A 14697-nucleotide genomic window follows, 5' to 3' on the forward strand; every position below is an offset into this window, starting at 1 on the left:
ATCCTGGAGGGAGACTTAACCTAGATGGAGGATAATTTAACCAAGCCAAAGGGAAGTTCTATGCCAGAGGGTCAGATTAAGAGAGATAGGTAGATACCAGAGGGATCTGCCTTCCATGAGGCAGTTTCACAACTCTCAAAAGCAAAGATTTCCTCCAAGTACTGGAGCTAGCACCTTAACTCATACAGCAGCCAAGCATGGTACCTGAAAACAGCTCTTGTACATCACAGTCCTTGCACAGAACAACTGAATCACATCACCAACTGCCTTGTGTCTGCATAAGCATTAGTTGTGCAAAAACACTGATGTGAGGCCACTAAAGAGTATTTTATATAGTACAATGACCCTGCTGTAGACAACATTGTAATTAGACATGAAAGAACTGACCACCCTATCAAAATTTTGGCTACTCTGCTCATTACTTACCCAGAAATCTCACTCCTTCAGCAGTTCAAGGCACTAAAAGGAGGAATTTGAGTTTTACAAGGAAGCCAGCACTTCCTTCTCATACAGGCAACAAAGAACCAATGTTTCTGAGTGCCTCCCCCTCCTGTGTTTCCTTTGAGTACCACCTATAATGTTGTACATTATCCAGGGCCTTTGAAATTTTGACTTTCAGACCAACATCTCAATATTAATTCAGCAGAATAATTAAAGTTATGCCTATCATTTAGCAGCACCTGCTTTTCCCACATTCTCTTTCCATAAACAGGATTTCGACGCTGCAGGTTATTTCAGTGCATGCTCACACAATTTTTATTCTCCTCTAAAAATAATCGCAGCTTTTGTGTCGAATTTATTTCAACTACGAGTGTCAAAAGAAGTCGTAAATTAGGACTTTATCATAATCCTGACTATGCTGCCTAACAACTTAATGATGCCCAGCAGAACAGAACAGAATAGAACTGGACCTATTATAAGAACAATCAATTTTACACTTTTACATGTTTATACCACTAATAATTCCTTGCACTGAATAAGAAGCTTGAAGAAGCTTCAAATTAATTAACCTTTTATTTTCCCCAATGCTGATATACTGGGAAACTCTAAACCAAGCCATAGTTAAACACAGCTTTACTCAACTCTTTTTCCCCATGCATTCTTACTTCCATGAACCTGCTAGGAATGAAGATAATTATTATATTATAGGGAAGTTACTAATGTGGCAACAACTTCTAAGTGGCACATTTAATTTCTTGTACTACTGGAGAATAAAAGGAAACTTAGGTTCTTGGAAATATTAGTTCCTAATAACAGGTCCAATATCTTATAAACAAAAAATCCAACACTTACATGCGCTACATTTGATGGTCTATTAATCTGCTGAATATCAGCACTATTAGTAATATTCCTCAACGTCCGCACTGCTGGACTCCACGCAGACATCATCTCCTGTCGGTCAGAACTTTGGGCACCTTGTACCGAAGACATTAAATTACCTCTCATATCTGGAGGCAAGATATTACCTGGCACAGGTGGGACATTGGCACACAAATTAATTAACCCAGAGTCTTTTCCTTGAGGCAACCTACGCTTTGCTGTGGATGCTTGTGGAACTTCAGCTGGTGTCCAATTCAAATTCCTCTCCTGCTTTTCTGGAGAAGAATCTGAAGAATCATCAAACATCAGTTCCCCTTTTGCCTTATCAGCAGTAGTAGATTTTGGTGAAAAACCTTGGTCACCCAAAGGTGATCCTTCTCGAGAAGATGCCGGGCTTGATAACTTTTCATCAGTACTAGCTTCATTTTGAGAATCTTGCTCTTCATTTTCAGCTTCTTCCTCTTCTTCTTCCTCCTCCTCCTCTTCTTCCTCGTATATAATTAAACGAGGATGATATGGAGTCTCTTCCTTTTTAGCCTTATCAGCTATAGAATCCAATACCCACTCCGGTGTCACAATTTTAATGCTGTCATGCTTACAAGCACACTCATATTTCTCCTAGGAAAAAATAAAAGGACAAAAACATTTCATTGAAAGACAAATAAAAACCCCACAACCAAAAAAAAAAAACCGAACAGTTACTTATGGTGGGGATGGGATAGGGTACAGAAAGGCAGATCACAAGAGATTGTCCCTTATCTTTACAGTAACTTTTCTGTCCATGTATTAACTAAATATATTTCAATGAAAGCTTACAATACTGACAAAGTAGAATGTTTTATTCCTCCCTATGATTTCACCACTTAACTTTCCTAACTAAGCAGATGTGCACATAGAATGTATTTTCTGTGTGTTCAAATGTCCTCTCTGATAGGAACTCCTCACAAATATCCAAACAGTGAAAAAAGCTTTTAGTATGAGATTAGAAATTAATTTCAGAATCTAATATTTTAAAATGATTAAACTGGGATTTTCTTCATATGTCAGACAACGTAAATTAACAATCAGTGCATACAGAGGAAATTAAATCCATCTAATGATTCTCTAGACTTATTTCCTACAATGAAACTGTCATTCATACCCAATAAAGAGATTACAGATGAAATAGTTTATTTGCAGATAGAAGGTTTTGTTTTTTTGTGTGGTGAACATTATTAAGAACCCTTCTTTATCATCTCATGTCTAAACAAAGCAGTCATTCAAGCTTTCATGAGCGTCAAAACTATTCATTACAAAGTGCTGCAGTCTCCCTTGTAGTGGGATGTCACAGCAGCAGGCCTAGATGGGTTTGAAATAATCATAATACCTTTGCTTCCATTCATAGCAGAAGCAAATTATAGAATCACCAAGATTGGAAAAGACCTAAAAGATCATCCAGTCCAACTGTTCACCTATTACCAATAGCTTCCACTAAACCACGTCCCTCAACACAACATCCAGTCATTCCTTGAATACCCCCAAAGCAAAGATATGAAATGCCAGCGTGCTTTCTTCTGTTCAGGTGGTAAGTTGAAGGCAGTGCCCTTATTCTAAAATTGCCTATGACTTCAGGTAACACTTAAATGCATACCACTGTCCATTACAAATTCAATTTTAGTTACTAATGCCCTTCAAACAAGCATTCCAAATTGCTGTGATGGAAAAGACAACTAAGATGGCATACAGTACAGCCTTTTAGTACCCACAGAAGAAAAACAAATAAATAAATCAGACTTCAACAAAATAACAGAAGTGACTGTTTACATGCATGGACAGTTATAGGACAAGGGGGAATGATTTTAAACTGACACAGCAAAGGTTTAGAATAGATATTAGAAGGAAGTTTTTCACACAGAGGGTGGTGATGCACTGGAACAGGTTTTGCCCAAAGAGGTTGTGGATGCCCCATCCCTGCAGGCATTCAATGCCAGGCTGGATGTGGCTCTGGGCAGCCTGGGCTGGTGGTTGGCGACCCTGCACATAGCAGGGGGTTGAAACTGATGATCATTGTGGTCCTTTTCAACCCTGGGCACTCTGCGATACTAAGAAAATATGGCTCTTCTAAAAGCTTTAAGTGAAATAGAGGAAAAAAAAAACAAGCATTACCCACACTGTATAAGCAATTTTCCCTTCTCCCAGCATCTCCCCTTGATTAATTCTAAAGCACTTTCCTACACATTGCATGTTAAGGTTTTAAAGTCATCTCAATAGCTGCATGTTGCTCCTCCTCAGTTAGTTTATATTAACTTTGAAATACTAAAAGGGTTGTTGGTGGACCAATAAAACATTAAATTTGTATAAAATTTAACTTGACAAAGCTTTATATATTAATGTAAGGAGATATTATATAGATCTTTAGAGTTACTTACAAATAACTACACCACATAGCCTCTTTCACTGATCTGAGTTTAAAAAGTGACGATGAAAATGTTCTCACGTTATTAAAGGATAAAATATAATGCAGAAAATTACAGTAAAAGCTTCTTTCATTCACTGCATTAACCAGAAAAATCTACACACCCATTTTTGTTAAGCGAGCCTCAATTTCTTCTAAGTATTTTTCATCTCTGAACAAATGCACTACGTCAATTACAAGTGTTACTTCTTCAGAAAGATGATTATCTGAACACTTCAGGGGAACTATTAGAACCAAAGCCATCAAGGTACAGAAGGCTATTCTGATGGGCTCAGTGCTGCTTTGAGTTACCTAATCTTTCTGATTCAGTTTCTCCAGCTGCATAAAGACAACATTTCATGTCCTACATGGGAGTGATTTAAAGCATAACTACTTTGTCAATCAGAAATGCTGCACACAGCTTAGTCCTCTTTAAAAGGAAAGTGTTGAAGTCTCTTAGAGTTGTATTTAATAGAAAATAAGAAATCTTTTCCTCCTTCCATACTGTTCTCCTTTCAGGGCATAACATCTAAGGGTATTTTCCTTAATTTTTCTAACTTGTATCCTTTTTTTTTTTTTTTTTCCCCTCCACTGATTCTAGCTACAGATATACAAATCATCATCACTAATGATTATATGTCAAATTAGATTAGGACAAACAAAATAAAGAATAATACGATTTATTCAACCAGAGACACAAATGACAGTATGAAATTGGACATATTTTGAATTAATGAGGCTTAAAACCATGCAGAAAATAAAGACCAACAGATTAACTGCAGTGCATAACCGTTGAATTTAGCTGCTTAAGTGTAACAAACAAGCTGAAGGATCTTAACTTCAGGGAGAAGTGAAATCTGTCATTATTCAGAAGCAAACAAGAGCAACAAGAGGAAGAACTGTACATGCAATAAACTCTTACCCCCTTTGGCTCAGGCACAATCAAGTGAGTACACTTCTTATTCAGGTTCAGCTGGCAATTCCCACCATAAAAAGTAATCAAAGCCCACAGCGTATTTCGGTCTTCAGATGAAACCTAAGGAGGTAAAGAAGCCTTTTAGCTCTGTGCAACCAGCTGCCCTCTTTGTGAGGAATGTCAGTGCAGTTCTAGCCAGATTTTTAAATGAGGATGGCAAATGTATCACCTATTACCTTTAAATACAAAAGTAGCAAGAAAATTACAGAGGAAAGGAGGTGATGGAGAAAGACACAATAGGAAAAGTCATTAACAATCATTTTAGCCCATACAGGGGAGGAAGTTCTTTACTTCTTTAACACAGAACACTAGTATATCTCCTTTCACAGTAGGTAAACATCAGAGATCAAGCAAACAGGATTTATTTATTATATTCAGTGAATTTTTTAAGCTTATTAACAAGTAGATCAAACTAACAGCCTACATAAATAAAGGTTCATTTCTAATGCTGATGTCCAGCTCTGTGTGTTTGAGCCATTTACCTGGGTATGAACACAACCTACTGAAGCCACTTCTGCATCAATTTACTCACTGGCATCCTTATTAAGCTTCCAGTGCAAAGCATGTATATCAAGTTGTCTGAATATTTTGCGCTAATGCCTAAGCAGAAAAATAGGAACAAAGATTTTATACTGTACTGTTCGTTTTAGAGTCACCACACTGCTGAATACAAGATATATTAATGACTGAACATTCAGTTTTGAGTGCTCATGCCTTCATTTTCAGTGGAAAACTATTTCCAGGTGAAAAACCTTTTTAAGATCTTAATTCATCTAAAGCACACGCACAAAAGAAGTCAAGTTACAACTGGAAAACTGCATCTCCATTGAAAAGTGAAGCATCACACGCACTCTGTACACTGAAACATGGTTCACCTCTTACCTGAGAGAGACAGGCAGTAACTCCAAAAAACGTCTGACACGATTCTGGAGAGAAGCCATTCACGCTGGACAGCAGGTGTCAAGGATGTAAATAAATGAGTTTTCTGAGAGACACTAAAAGGAAATACTCGAGGGGAGTAAACTCTTGGAAAGGGCTGACAATAGCAGGACACGGGGAAATGGTTTTAAGTTAAAAAAAGGGAAGATTTAGGTTGGATGTTAGGGGGAAGTTCTTCACTAGGAGAGTGGTTAGGCCCTGGAACAGGCTGCCCAGGGAGGTTGTGGATGCCCCGTCCTTGGAGGTGTTCAAGACCAGGATGGACGGGGCCCTGGGCAACCTGATCTAGTAAATGTGTATGTTTGGTGGCCCTGCCAGGCAGGGGGGTTGGAACTACATGATCCTTGAGGTCCCTTCCAACCCAGGTCATTCTGTGAAATAAAACAATGTGCATAGTACTCTCATGCTTTGTTTGTTAAAGCATGTGATTCATGTTCAATTCAAGTTGCAGAAAGTAGCATAAAGAAGAAAAATAGGAAGAAAGGCATGAACTGGATAGGGACATCTTTAACATTATGACCAATTATGGTAATACTACAAACATTCCCAGAACATCTCCCTCAATTCTATGCTAAGATGCTAAGCACAAGAAGTAAAGCACATAGGAGCTGAGTCTTTATCAGAGCTTTCTTCCATTACCATTGACTGCTCATCTTCCATACTTAGAAGTGAGAATCCAAGGAAAGTTTTGTTAGAGTCAGCAACAGACAAAACAGGATGAATACGGTATGTAATAAATACCATAAAATGGGGTTTTTTTGGCTGAAGGCACCTTTTGGAACCTATCCTGCCCTTTCAAATTCGCAAGTACACAACAGGTGTTGAGCAACAAGCTTATAAACTCATATATTGAGAAAAATAAATCAAACTAAGTACTACAGAGAGGATCTAAAAACAGAAGCAGACAGGTTGGTATAAGCACGCATCAGACTTTCTTCAGCTATTTTTTCCATACCAAGGTACAAAATAGGATGGAAAGTTATCCAGGCAACAGATTGAGGGAAAAAAATATCTAGGCACTACTGTGAACGACAAAGAAAACATCACACTAGGATGTAAAAACAGAAACACAGACTGGAATTAATGTGAAGTTTTCCACCATACTTTCAACACTCAACAAGATCTCTGACAGCAATGCGTGTTTGTTTTCGGATGCATCAAAGAGATGGATAAATGTAACAGTATGCAAAAACTTCTTACAGAGCAAGTAAGTATGACTTATGAGAGGAAACTGAAAGAAGCAGAACTGATGGGCTTAAGAAGTTAAGGCAACATCTTCAAGTCCATAAAATGCTGCCAAATGAAGAGACAAGTCATTTGTTCTCCCTGGTCAGAGCGGCTCAAATAAAATCAACATGGGGTTACGAAGCAGCAGGTAATAAAGTTAAACTCCAGCAGTACACTGCATCACTGCTGTAAGGTGAATGGGGGAGACCACGAATGAAGACTCCACTGGGGGCAGGATTTGTGAAATAGGAGAGATAATGGCTTGACAGAAGCGACATGGAAAAACTAGATGGGCCAGCTGATTTTACGACCTCCTTGCCTCTTCTACACTTTTATATGGTTTTAAAGTACATACATAATTCTTTGGAAAAACAGGGTACAAAACCAAATGTACAGTGCTTTACAGAGCAAGTAAATACCAAGACTTTTGTCATCAAACAAAATGATTTTCCTCATGCTGCTGACAAGAGGCACAGCAATAGTGATAGAGATCTGAGACGGAAAAGAGACAACACACAGAAAACTAACAACAAAGCCTAGGATACATTAAAACTTAAGAGCAGATTTCTTGCCATTATCCAGACTACTCCAAGAAATACAAGTACAAAGAGCATCCTAAATTTCACAGCATTGCTCAGTACTTCATCTAAGGCAGAGATTCAGCACTGCTTCCCTTTGCTTTGCCATCTGCTCCTGTCACACAGAGCAGCAGCAGTTCAATACGAAACTTCTAAGTGTCCATCAGTTTGACCCCAACTTGCACTCTCTAAAGAACAGGAGTGAAATTACACTGTCTTAAAAGTTTACAGCAGCAGAACAACATTCTAAGCGGGCCTGGATAAAACAAGAGAGTGATTGTGACAAAGCCCACATCTCTTTTCCTCAGCAACAAACATTCAGAAATGCTCTGACTCCCTTTCATCATACCATCAAGACCACAGAAAAACCAAACCAAAGCAAAAACCTTCCACATCACTACTGCATTTGCTGTTACAGGAGAAGAAAGAAACCACCAGCCCTCTTTCTATCGTATTATTACTGTGGCTTTTCACACACAGAACTCTCATCTTCTTCAGCTTCTCTTTCAACCTTCAGGAAGGCTGCTTCCATTTTCCTTTTTCTGTTCCTTCCCTTTAACTGCAGGATAGTCAGATTTTGTTGCCATTAGTCAGCAGTGAACAGAACACTTTGTTTCCTCAAGTCCCCTCTGGTGGAAACAACTTTCAGAGCAGAATGTTAAAATGTATTCATAAGGAAAGGGGGAAAATTACTGTGTATACTCTGCATTAATTTTTTTTATACAGTCAATGCCTATCTACCAAAACTGCAATGTAAACATAAAATACTTAAGGCTCTTCCTAGATCCACTTAACAGTCAAAAGACGCTTTTAGGACTTGCTTCTCTAGTAAATTCAGTATATTGAATATTTCAACACAAATATAAATAAATAAAGGGGAAAAAAAAGTTGAATCTCAAAGCCTTGACTAAAAACAACTCCAAACCAATCAACTTGGGGGGAAAAGTTTCCTATTAACTACAACATTTTTTTCCTAGTACCTAAAGCCCTAATGAAAGGCCGGATGCCATAGCAGTAGAAGTCATAAAGAGACTGAAACAGAACAATGTTAAGACTTAACAACCCATTTTAGTGAGCTCTGAATAGAATCCAAAAACACCAGGTTCTAAGGGCTAGAAAGAATAAACATAAATGTCCAAGTATACGTTTATTGCAGACAGGTGTACAAAGCTTTCTTCCACGCCACTCAAGAATACGATCCTCCTGAGACCTGCAGTTTCATTTGGCCGCTCTTATACAACTACAATAAAGACTTCCTAAGCAATTGCCATTCAGGTCTACATTCCCACACTTTTTGGTACAATTTAGTTATAGACTGCACTACTTCATTTTATCTGTTGATTTCTCTTCTGGGTTGGTAATAAAATCAGCACTTAAAAGCATCCTTTTGAAAACATACGGTTTCAGATAGAAAACCTATTGTCTAATAGTGCAGCTTCTCTATGAGAGAGAACACCAGCACTATAATGCCTGATTACGCAATCTTTAAAGTAAAACTAATTCCAACTTATTTCATACTTTCTTTCTTCCAGCCAGCCCTACATATTACATTGGTGTGACATAAACTCCCTTCCTGATAACAATAGGCTGAAAAACAAAATATTTCTGGTACAAAAATAACAAAACAAAACCCAACATATCAGCCTAGATCACATAACAGCAAGTGATTTATAGTTTGAATATAAAAGTATTTGGGGTTTTGCCATGTCATGTTTGGTGCATCGTTTACCTTTCGAAATGAAGTCATTAAAGGAAAACTCTCCCTAGGTCAGAAGATAGTCCAGGACTACAGCATATGTTTAATGATAACTCACGAATTCTATTTGACATGTTCATTATGATGATCAAAGCAGCATTAAGTACCTCAATATATCATTTCTTTAATTCTCTTTTCTTTCTACAGCTCACTCCCTGAGTTGAATTCTCCTGATTGAGAATACGCAAACATCTCAGACACACAGATAGATGCAAGGGCATCTGTTTTGAAATACGAGATATAACATTTGAATTCTGTATCACTGAATTCTGTATCACATTAAGACCTGAAATTCCTAATATGAACACCTGGACTCCGGCTTCTACCACCTCTTGTTTTCCATTATCAACACTACCACCTGCTATCCTTCCAAAATGAGATCTCATGCCTGACAGCCTTCCTCCCTAGTCCTGCTGTTCACCGCAATCATCTGCTGGTATCTGCACTGAAATGCGCTGCCCTGCTTCAGCTTTTGCATAAATATAATGCCTGTTATGAATGGGCTGTGAAAAAAAACATATTACAGGATGATATTCATGCATAAGCAGCCATTGCCGTCATTCCTAGGATCCAAAGAAAAACTGAGGGAAACAAATAATGAAACAGTAATAAATAATAAAACAGAATACACCATCCACGTGCAAGAATACGTGCTCCAAATGAGTTGAGAAAAATAAATCCAGCCCACATAAACCACAGCAGTCTGCAAATGACACAGTCAAGCTACACAATAACAGCAGTGTTACCATTATGAGTTAACAAAGCACTATTTCTAAGAGTATGGATGTACTGCATGTTTATTTCTTACTTAACTTTGGCTCTTGAAAAGGCCATAAAAATAGGCCATTCCACAGACCCAACAACTGGCCCCTTACGGCATTCCAGCATCTCTCCCAGATCCTCAGTTAATGACCAACATCAAGCTAAAACGTTTGAGCTATTTGATAACAAACTTCCTACAATTGATTATTAAGTGCTTATCCAAAATAGCCAAAGGGAGAGGGAAAGTAAAGCAAGACAAAGAAGCTCTAAACACACTACGATCTTAACAAGCAAAATATATCCTATTATTACAAAAATGTAAGACATACATACATGTAACAATCTTCATTCATGCAGTGCAATCTATTTTAAGATGTTTCCTATAATATTCCATCCAATTTTAACTTAAAGGATACGGAAGGAGAGCTCCACAGCGAACAGACAGGATCACCCAGGAAGGCTGAAAGACAAAAACCATGAGATAAAAAAACCAAACTCATACTGTGTGAGTAAAATGCAAGTTAGTGACCAACTTCACAGCGTATCTGGTTTCAATATCCATCTCTCAGCTTTAAAGTCTGAGTGTTTCACAGATCCTTACACAGAAAGGGGTTTATATACACATAGTAATACAGGCTGCTAAGCACACAGGTGACAGACCCTAACCATTGGTATGCAGCAACAGAATGGCTCAAAGAGAGAGAAGGAAATAGAGAATAGAGGCTGTGTAGGACAGTGGTCCTGATACAATCTATAGGGGAGAAGAAGGAAGGAGTACCATCCTATTTAACATGACTTTTTTACCTCCCCACACTTTCCTCTGCCCCAGTATACACACACACACACACACACAGTAACTTTTTATGCCTTATTCATGCTATTATCTCTCATTTAGCAAAAGGCAGAAGTTTTGTACTTTTTTAATTCCACTGTTTGCAAAAAAATAAATAAAAATTGGGAGTTTTCTCTTAATTTTTTTCCCTTCCTCATTCTCCATCCCTTTTCTACCTTTGCCTCCAAGCCTCATTCCCTTAACACTAAGTCTAATCTTCTCAACTACAGAACATGTTGCTTAGTTGGACCTAGAAGCATCGCAACATCACTGAAAGGCCTGCTGCAAACGGCAGAAAGTTTAGTCAGTAGTGCTTAAAAAGAACACTGAATTATTTAAGTGAAAGGCAGCCAATAGCAAGAAGCACTGCTAGGACAATGATCACAGAATGACTCGGGTTGGAAGGGACCTCAAGGATCATGTAGTTCCAACACCCCTGCCTGGCAGGGCCACCAAACATACACCTTTACTAGATCAGGTTGCCCAGGGCCCCGTCCAACCTGGTCTTGAACACCTCCAAGGACGGGGCATCCACAACCTCCCTGGGCAGCCTGTTCCAGGGCCTAACCACTCTCCTAGTGAAGAAAATGCCATTCCATCCCATAAGAATGGTTGCAGCCTTCTTGTATCTCAAGACTGAAATGATGTCACAAAACACTTCATGAATGAGATAAATTAAAAACAAGAACTAAGCTCCCATCTAGAACCATAAGGCCTCATGCTAAGCACCCTCAATTTTTTGAGTCTGTGAATTCATACTTCTCCACTGCCAGGTGAACTCTCATGCTTTAAGTCATCAAAACTAAGTACTGTTGCCTGCAGCCACATAGAAAGAATAAACCAAACTTATGCACCTGAAAGTACTGGCAGAGAAATAATAATGGGTTTTCTTTCCTCATTGCTCATGAATTGCAGAACAACAGACTCATATTTTTAAACATGAAGCCTGGAAGCTTTAGCAGGAAAAATGAACCCAAACTGCAAGAGAGTAACAAAGTTACTTAAAGAACGCAGCATCCCACAGATGAATGAGGAATTTCAGAAAGGGACACACACACACACAAAAGAAAACTCATTAACAGATCACCAGATACAGAATAACAGTAGGAAAGGAGAAAACAGAACTGTAAAAGTCTACAGTTCAGGGGGGAAACAAAGATCATGAAATGAGAATAAAAGAAATGCAAAGGTGTGTTTCATTCAGACACCATCTAAACACTGGTATTTTCTGTCACCATAACCCAGTAACTGTGTCAAACAATATAGTGGAGGAGTCACCCACCTTTACCACAGGGAGATCAAAAACTTCACGAGATTCTCCAACCTCTGGATGGTCTCCGTCTTCTGAAATAATATGTGAGGCCAGGGCATTGTAAGAGACTTCCTTTGCTTTCCCAGCTTTCAGAAGTTGAATAACCTAAACCCAAAAGAGAAGGGGGAAGAAGTGAAAAATTATTATTACCTTTCAATGGAAAAGAACAGTAAGAAAAGAACTGCAGCACATCAAGGGAATGAGTTCAACCTTCTCTCTTGGTTGCCCTGTATAAATGGATAGTACTCTGGTGTTGTTTTTTTGGCAAGCACAACCCATTTAAATCCTGATTTCCCAAGGTTTGCAACTCTGCTGCATTTTGATGATTCAAGTTGAAGTTTTACTTCCAGAATATTTCAGGCTGGGGCAAAAATTCTGAATGTTTCAATGTTTTTCCAAGACGTACAGTCCTCAATAACTGTTTTTTTCTCAGGCAGACTAAGAAACTCTCTCTCCTCAGCATTTCATTTTCCATACGTTAGCTTCAGAAGCCTTTGGATACACTTAGCGCAAAGAAAAGCAACCTAACTCAGCGTGTAGCTTTGAAAGCTACAGAAAAGAAGGTGGAAAAAAGGAAACACAAAAAACATTTGGATATGGGAAGGCCCTACAAGCAAAGGAAGTCGCAACCACTGTCTTGAGAAGCAGAGGTTCTAATGAAGAGCTGCTGTACTGAGAATTGATGGAGGACTAAAAGTGATTTTGATAAAACAAGGGAAAAACATAAAATAAAAAGCAGAAGGATACATGCCCTCTAAGTTACTCCTTTAAAGAGGTGATGCAGAATCATAGAATCATTGAATCACCAAGGTTGGAAAAGACATAAAAGATCATCCAGTCCAACCATTCACCTATTACCAATAGCTCCCACTAAACCATGTCCCTCAACACAACATCCAGTCTTTCCTTTAACACCCCCAGGGTCAGTGACTCCACCACCTCCCTGGGCAGCCCATTCCAGTGCCTGACCACCCTTTCTGATAAGTAATACTTCCTAATGTCCAGCTTGAATCTCCCCTGCCGTAGCTTGAAACCATTCCCTCTGGTCCTACCACTAATGATATGAGAGAAGAGGCCAACCCCCAGCTCACTACAACCTCCCTTCAGGTAGTTATAGAGAGCAATAAGGTCTCCCCTGAGCCTCTTCTTCTCCAGGCTGAACATTCCCAGCTCCTTCAGCCTCTCCTCATAAGTCCTGTGCTCCAGACCCCTCACCAGCTTTGTTACCCTCCTCTGAACACGTTCCAGGGCCTCAATGTCTTTCTTGCAGTGAGGGGCCCAAAACTGGACGCAGTACTCGAGGTGCAGCCTCACCAGTGCTGAGTACAGGGGAACAATCACCTCTCTGCTCCTGCTGGCAAGAAATTCTTCATTCCACTGCCTAACTTCCAACTGCTTATTTACAGGAAGGCTAAAGAAAGGAGAAACTTTAATCAAAGCCAAACATCCAAACCTGACAGCATGAAGAAAAAAGTTACAACTCATAAAGTAAGAAGCTCGACAGTTTAGGTTTAACATTTAGGAATGCAATAAAAGCATCTAAAATACAAATAATAATAGCTGACATCCAGACATCACCTCCCCCAAGGTGAGAACAGCCAAGTGCACATCCCAATGGAATGAATTCAAATTGAGTGCCAGCAGCCTAATTCTCCCTCATTTGCCAGAGAACAGTCAGGCACGATTCCAGACTTTTGTTTCCCTTCTACTTTACGCTGCATATGTTTTAACAGGTAGTGGGTACGCAGCTACCACCTGACTATACGATGTTTCCATTCTAAGTCTTGGGTTTGTTTTGATTAGCATGAGTGAGCAACCTATAGGCTTGTTTCAGTATTTATTAAAGTAATTGGCTTGCAGTGAAAACACTTGGAAATAAGCTAATCTAAGTGTGCTCATGCCCAAAGGATGAAGAAATAAACTGGTTTTCAAATTCAACCGAGCATCCATTGGTACATAAAGCATCTACGTGAAGCTTTATGAAGTTTTAGAAGAAGAGTATCCGAAACTCAGGAAATCCAAGCACAAATAGATGAGCACTTTGTATACTTGATCCAGAGCCTTGTAAGAATGACACTGAGGAATATGATTTAGCCAGGAAGTATTGGGAATAGTTGGACTAGATGATCTTCTAGGTCTTTTCCAACCTTGATAATTCTGTGATTCTGCTACGAAGGATAAAACTTTATGTGAAAATAAAACTTGCCCAAGTGGTTGCTGGTTTATTCCCTCTTTGGCTGATCAACACAAATGTCAACACAGACCTAACGGTGTGATTTTGGGGGTGTTATTTATACAATAACAGGCATCTTGCTGTGTTCTGCACTCATGCTATTGCGACTATAGGATTTGAAACAGCGCACTTGTTATCCCCAGACTGTTAACAAACAGTTTAAAGGATTTGGGGGCTAATGTTCCCTCTGGGGGTTCTGACTTCAAGGCTGCAGTTCACACGTAACCTACAGAGCCCATCACACAGGTCAGCGGTGCTCCCTATGCCCACAAGGTTCAGCGCACAGCCTACAGCAACCTGTACGGAACAAAGACTCAACTCCAGCACC

At 39.2% G+C, this 14697-nt stretch overlaps 1 protein-coding gene across 1 annotated transcript in view; it reads right to left on the reverse strand.

Moving 5' to 3' along the window:
- The window catches only part of PAXIP1 (PAX interacting protein 1), a 29861-nt gene that overhangs the window by 14456 nt on the left and 708 nt on the right, over positions 1 to 14697 (reverse strand). Inside the window, exons 2-6 of the mRNA XM_015852840.2 lie at positions 12107 to 12241; positions 10409 to 10452; positions 5613 to 5676; positions 4677 to 4790; positions 1294 to 1938 (exon numbers count right to left, since the gene is read on the reverse strand). Coding sequence (XP_015708326.1) covers positions 1294 to 1938; positions 4677 to 4790; positions 5613 to 5676; positions 10409 to 10452; positions 12107 to 12241 — 1002 coding nt within the window. The remainder of the gene's footprint in view (positions 1 to 1293; positions 1939 to 4676; positions 4791 to 5612; positions 5677 to 10408; positions 10453 to 12106; positions 12242 to 14697) is intronic.

The sequence above is a fragment of the Coturnix japonica genome, chromosome 2 (assembly GCF_001577835.2).
Source record: "Coturnix japonica isolate 7356 chromosome 2, Coturnix japonica 2.1, whole genome shotgun sequence".
NCBI lineage: Eukaryota > Metazoa > Chordata > Aves > Galliformes > Phasianidae > Coturnix > Coturnix japonica.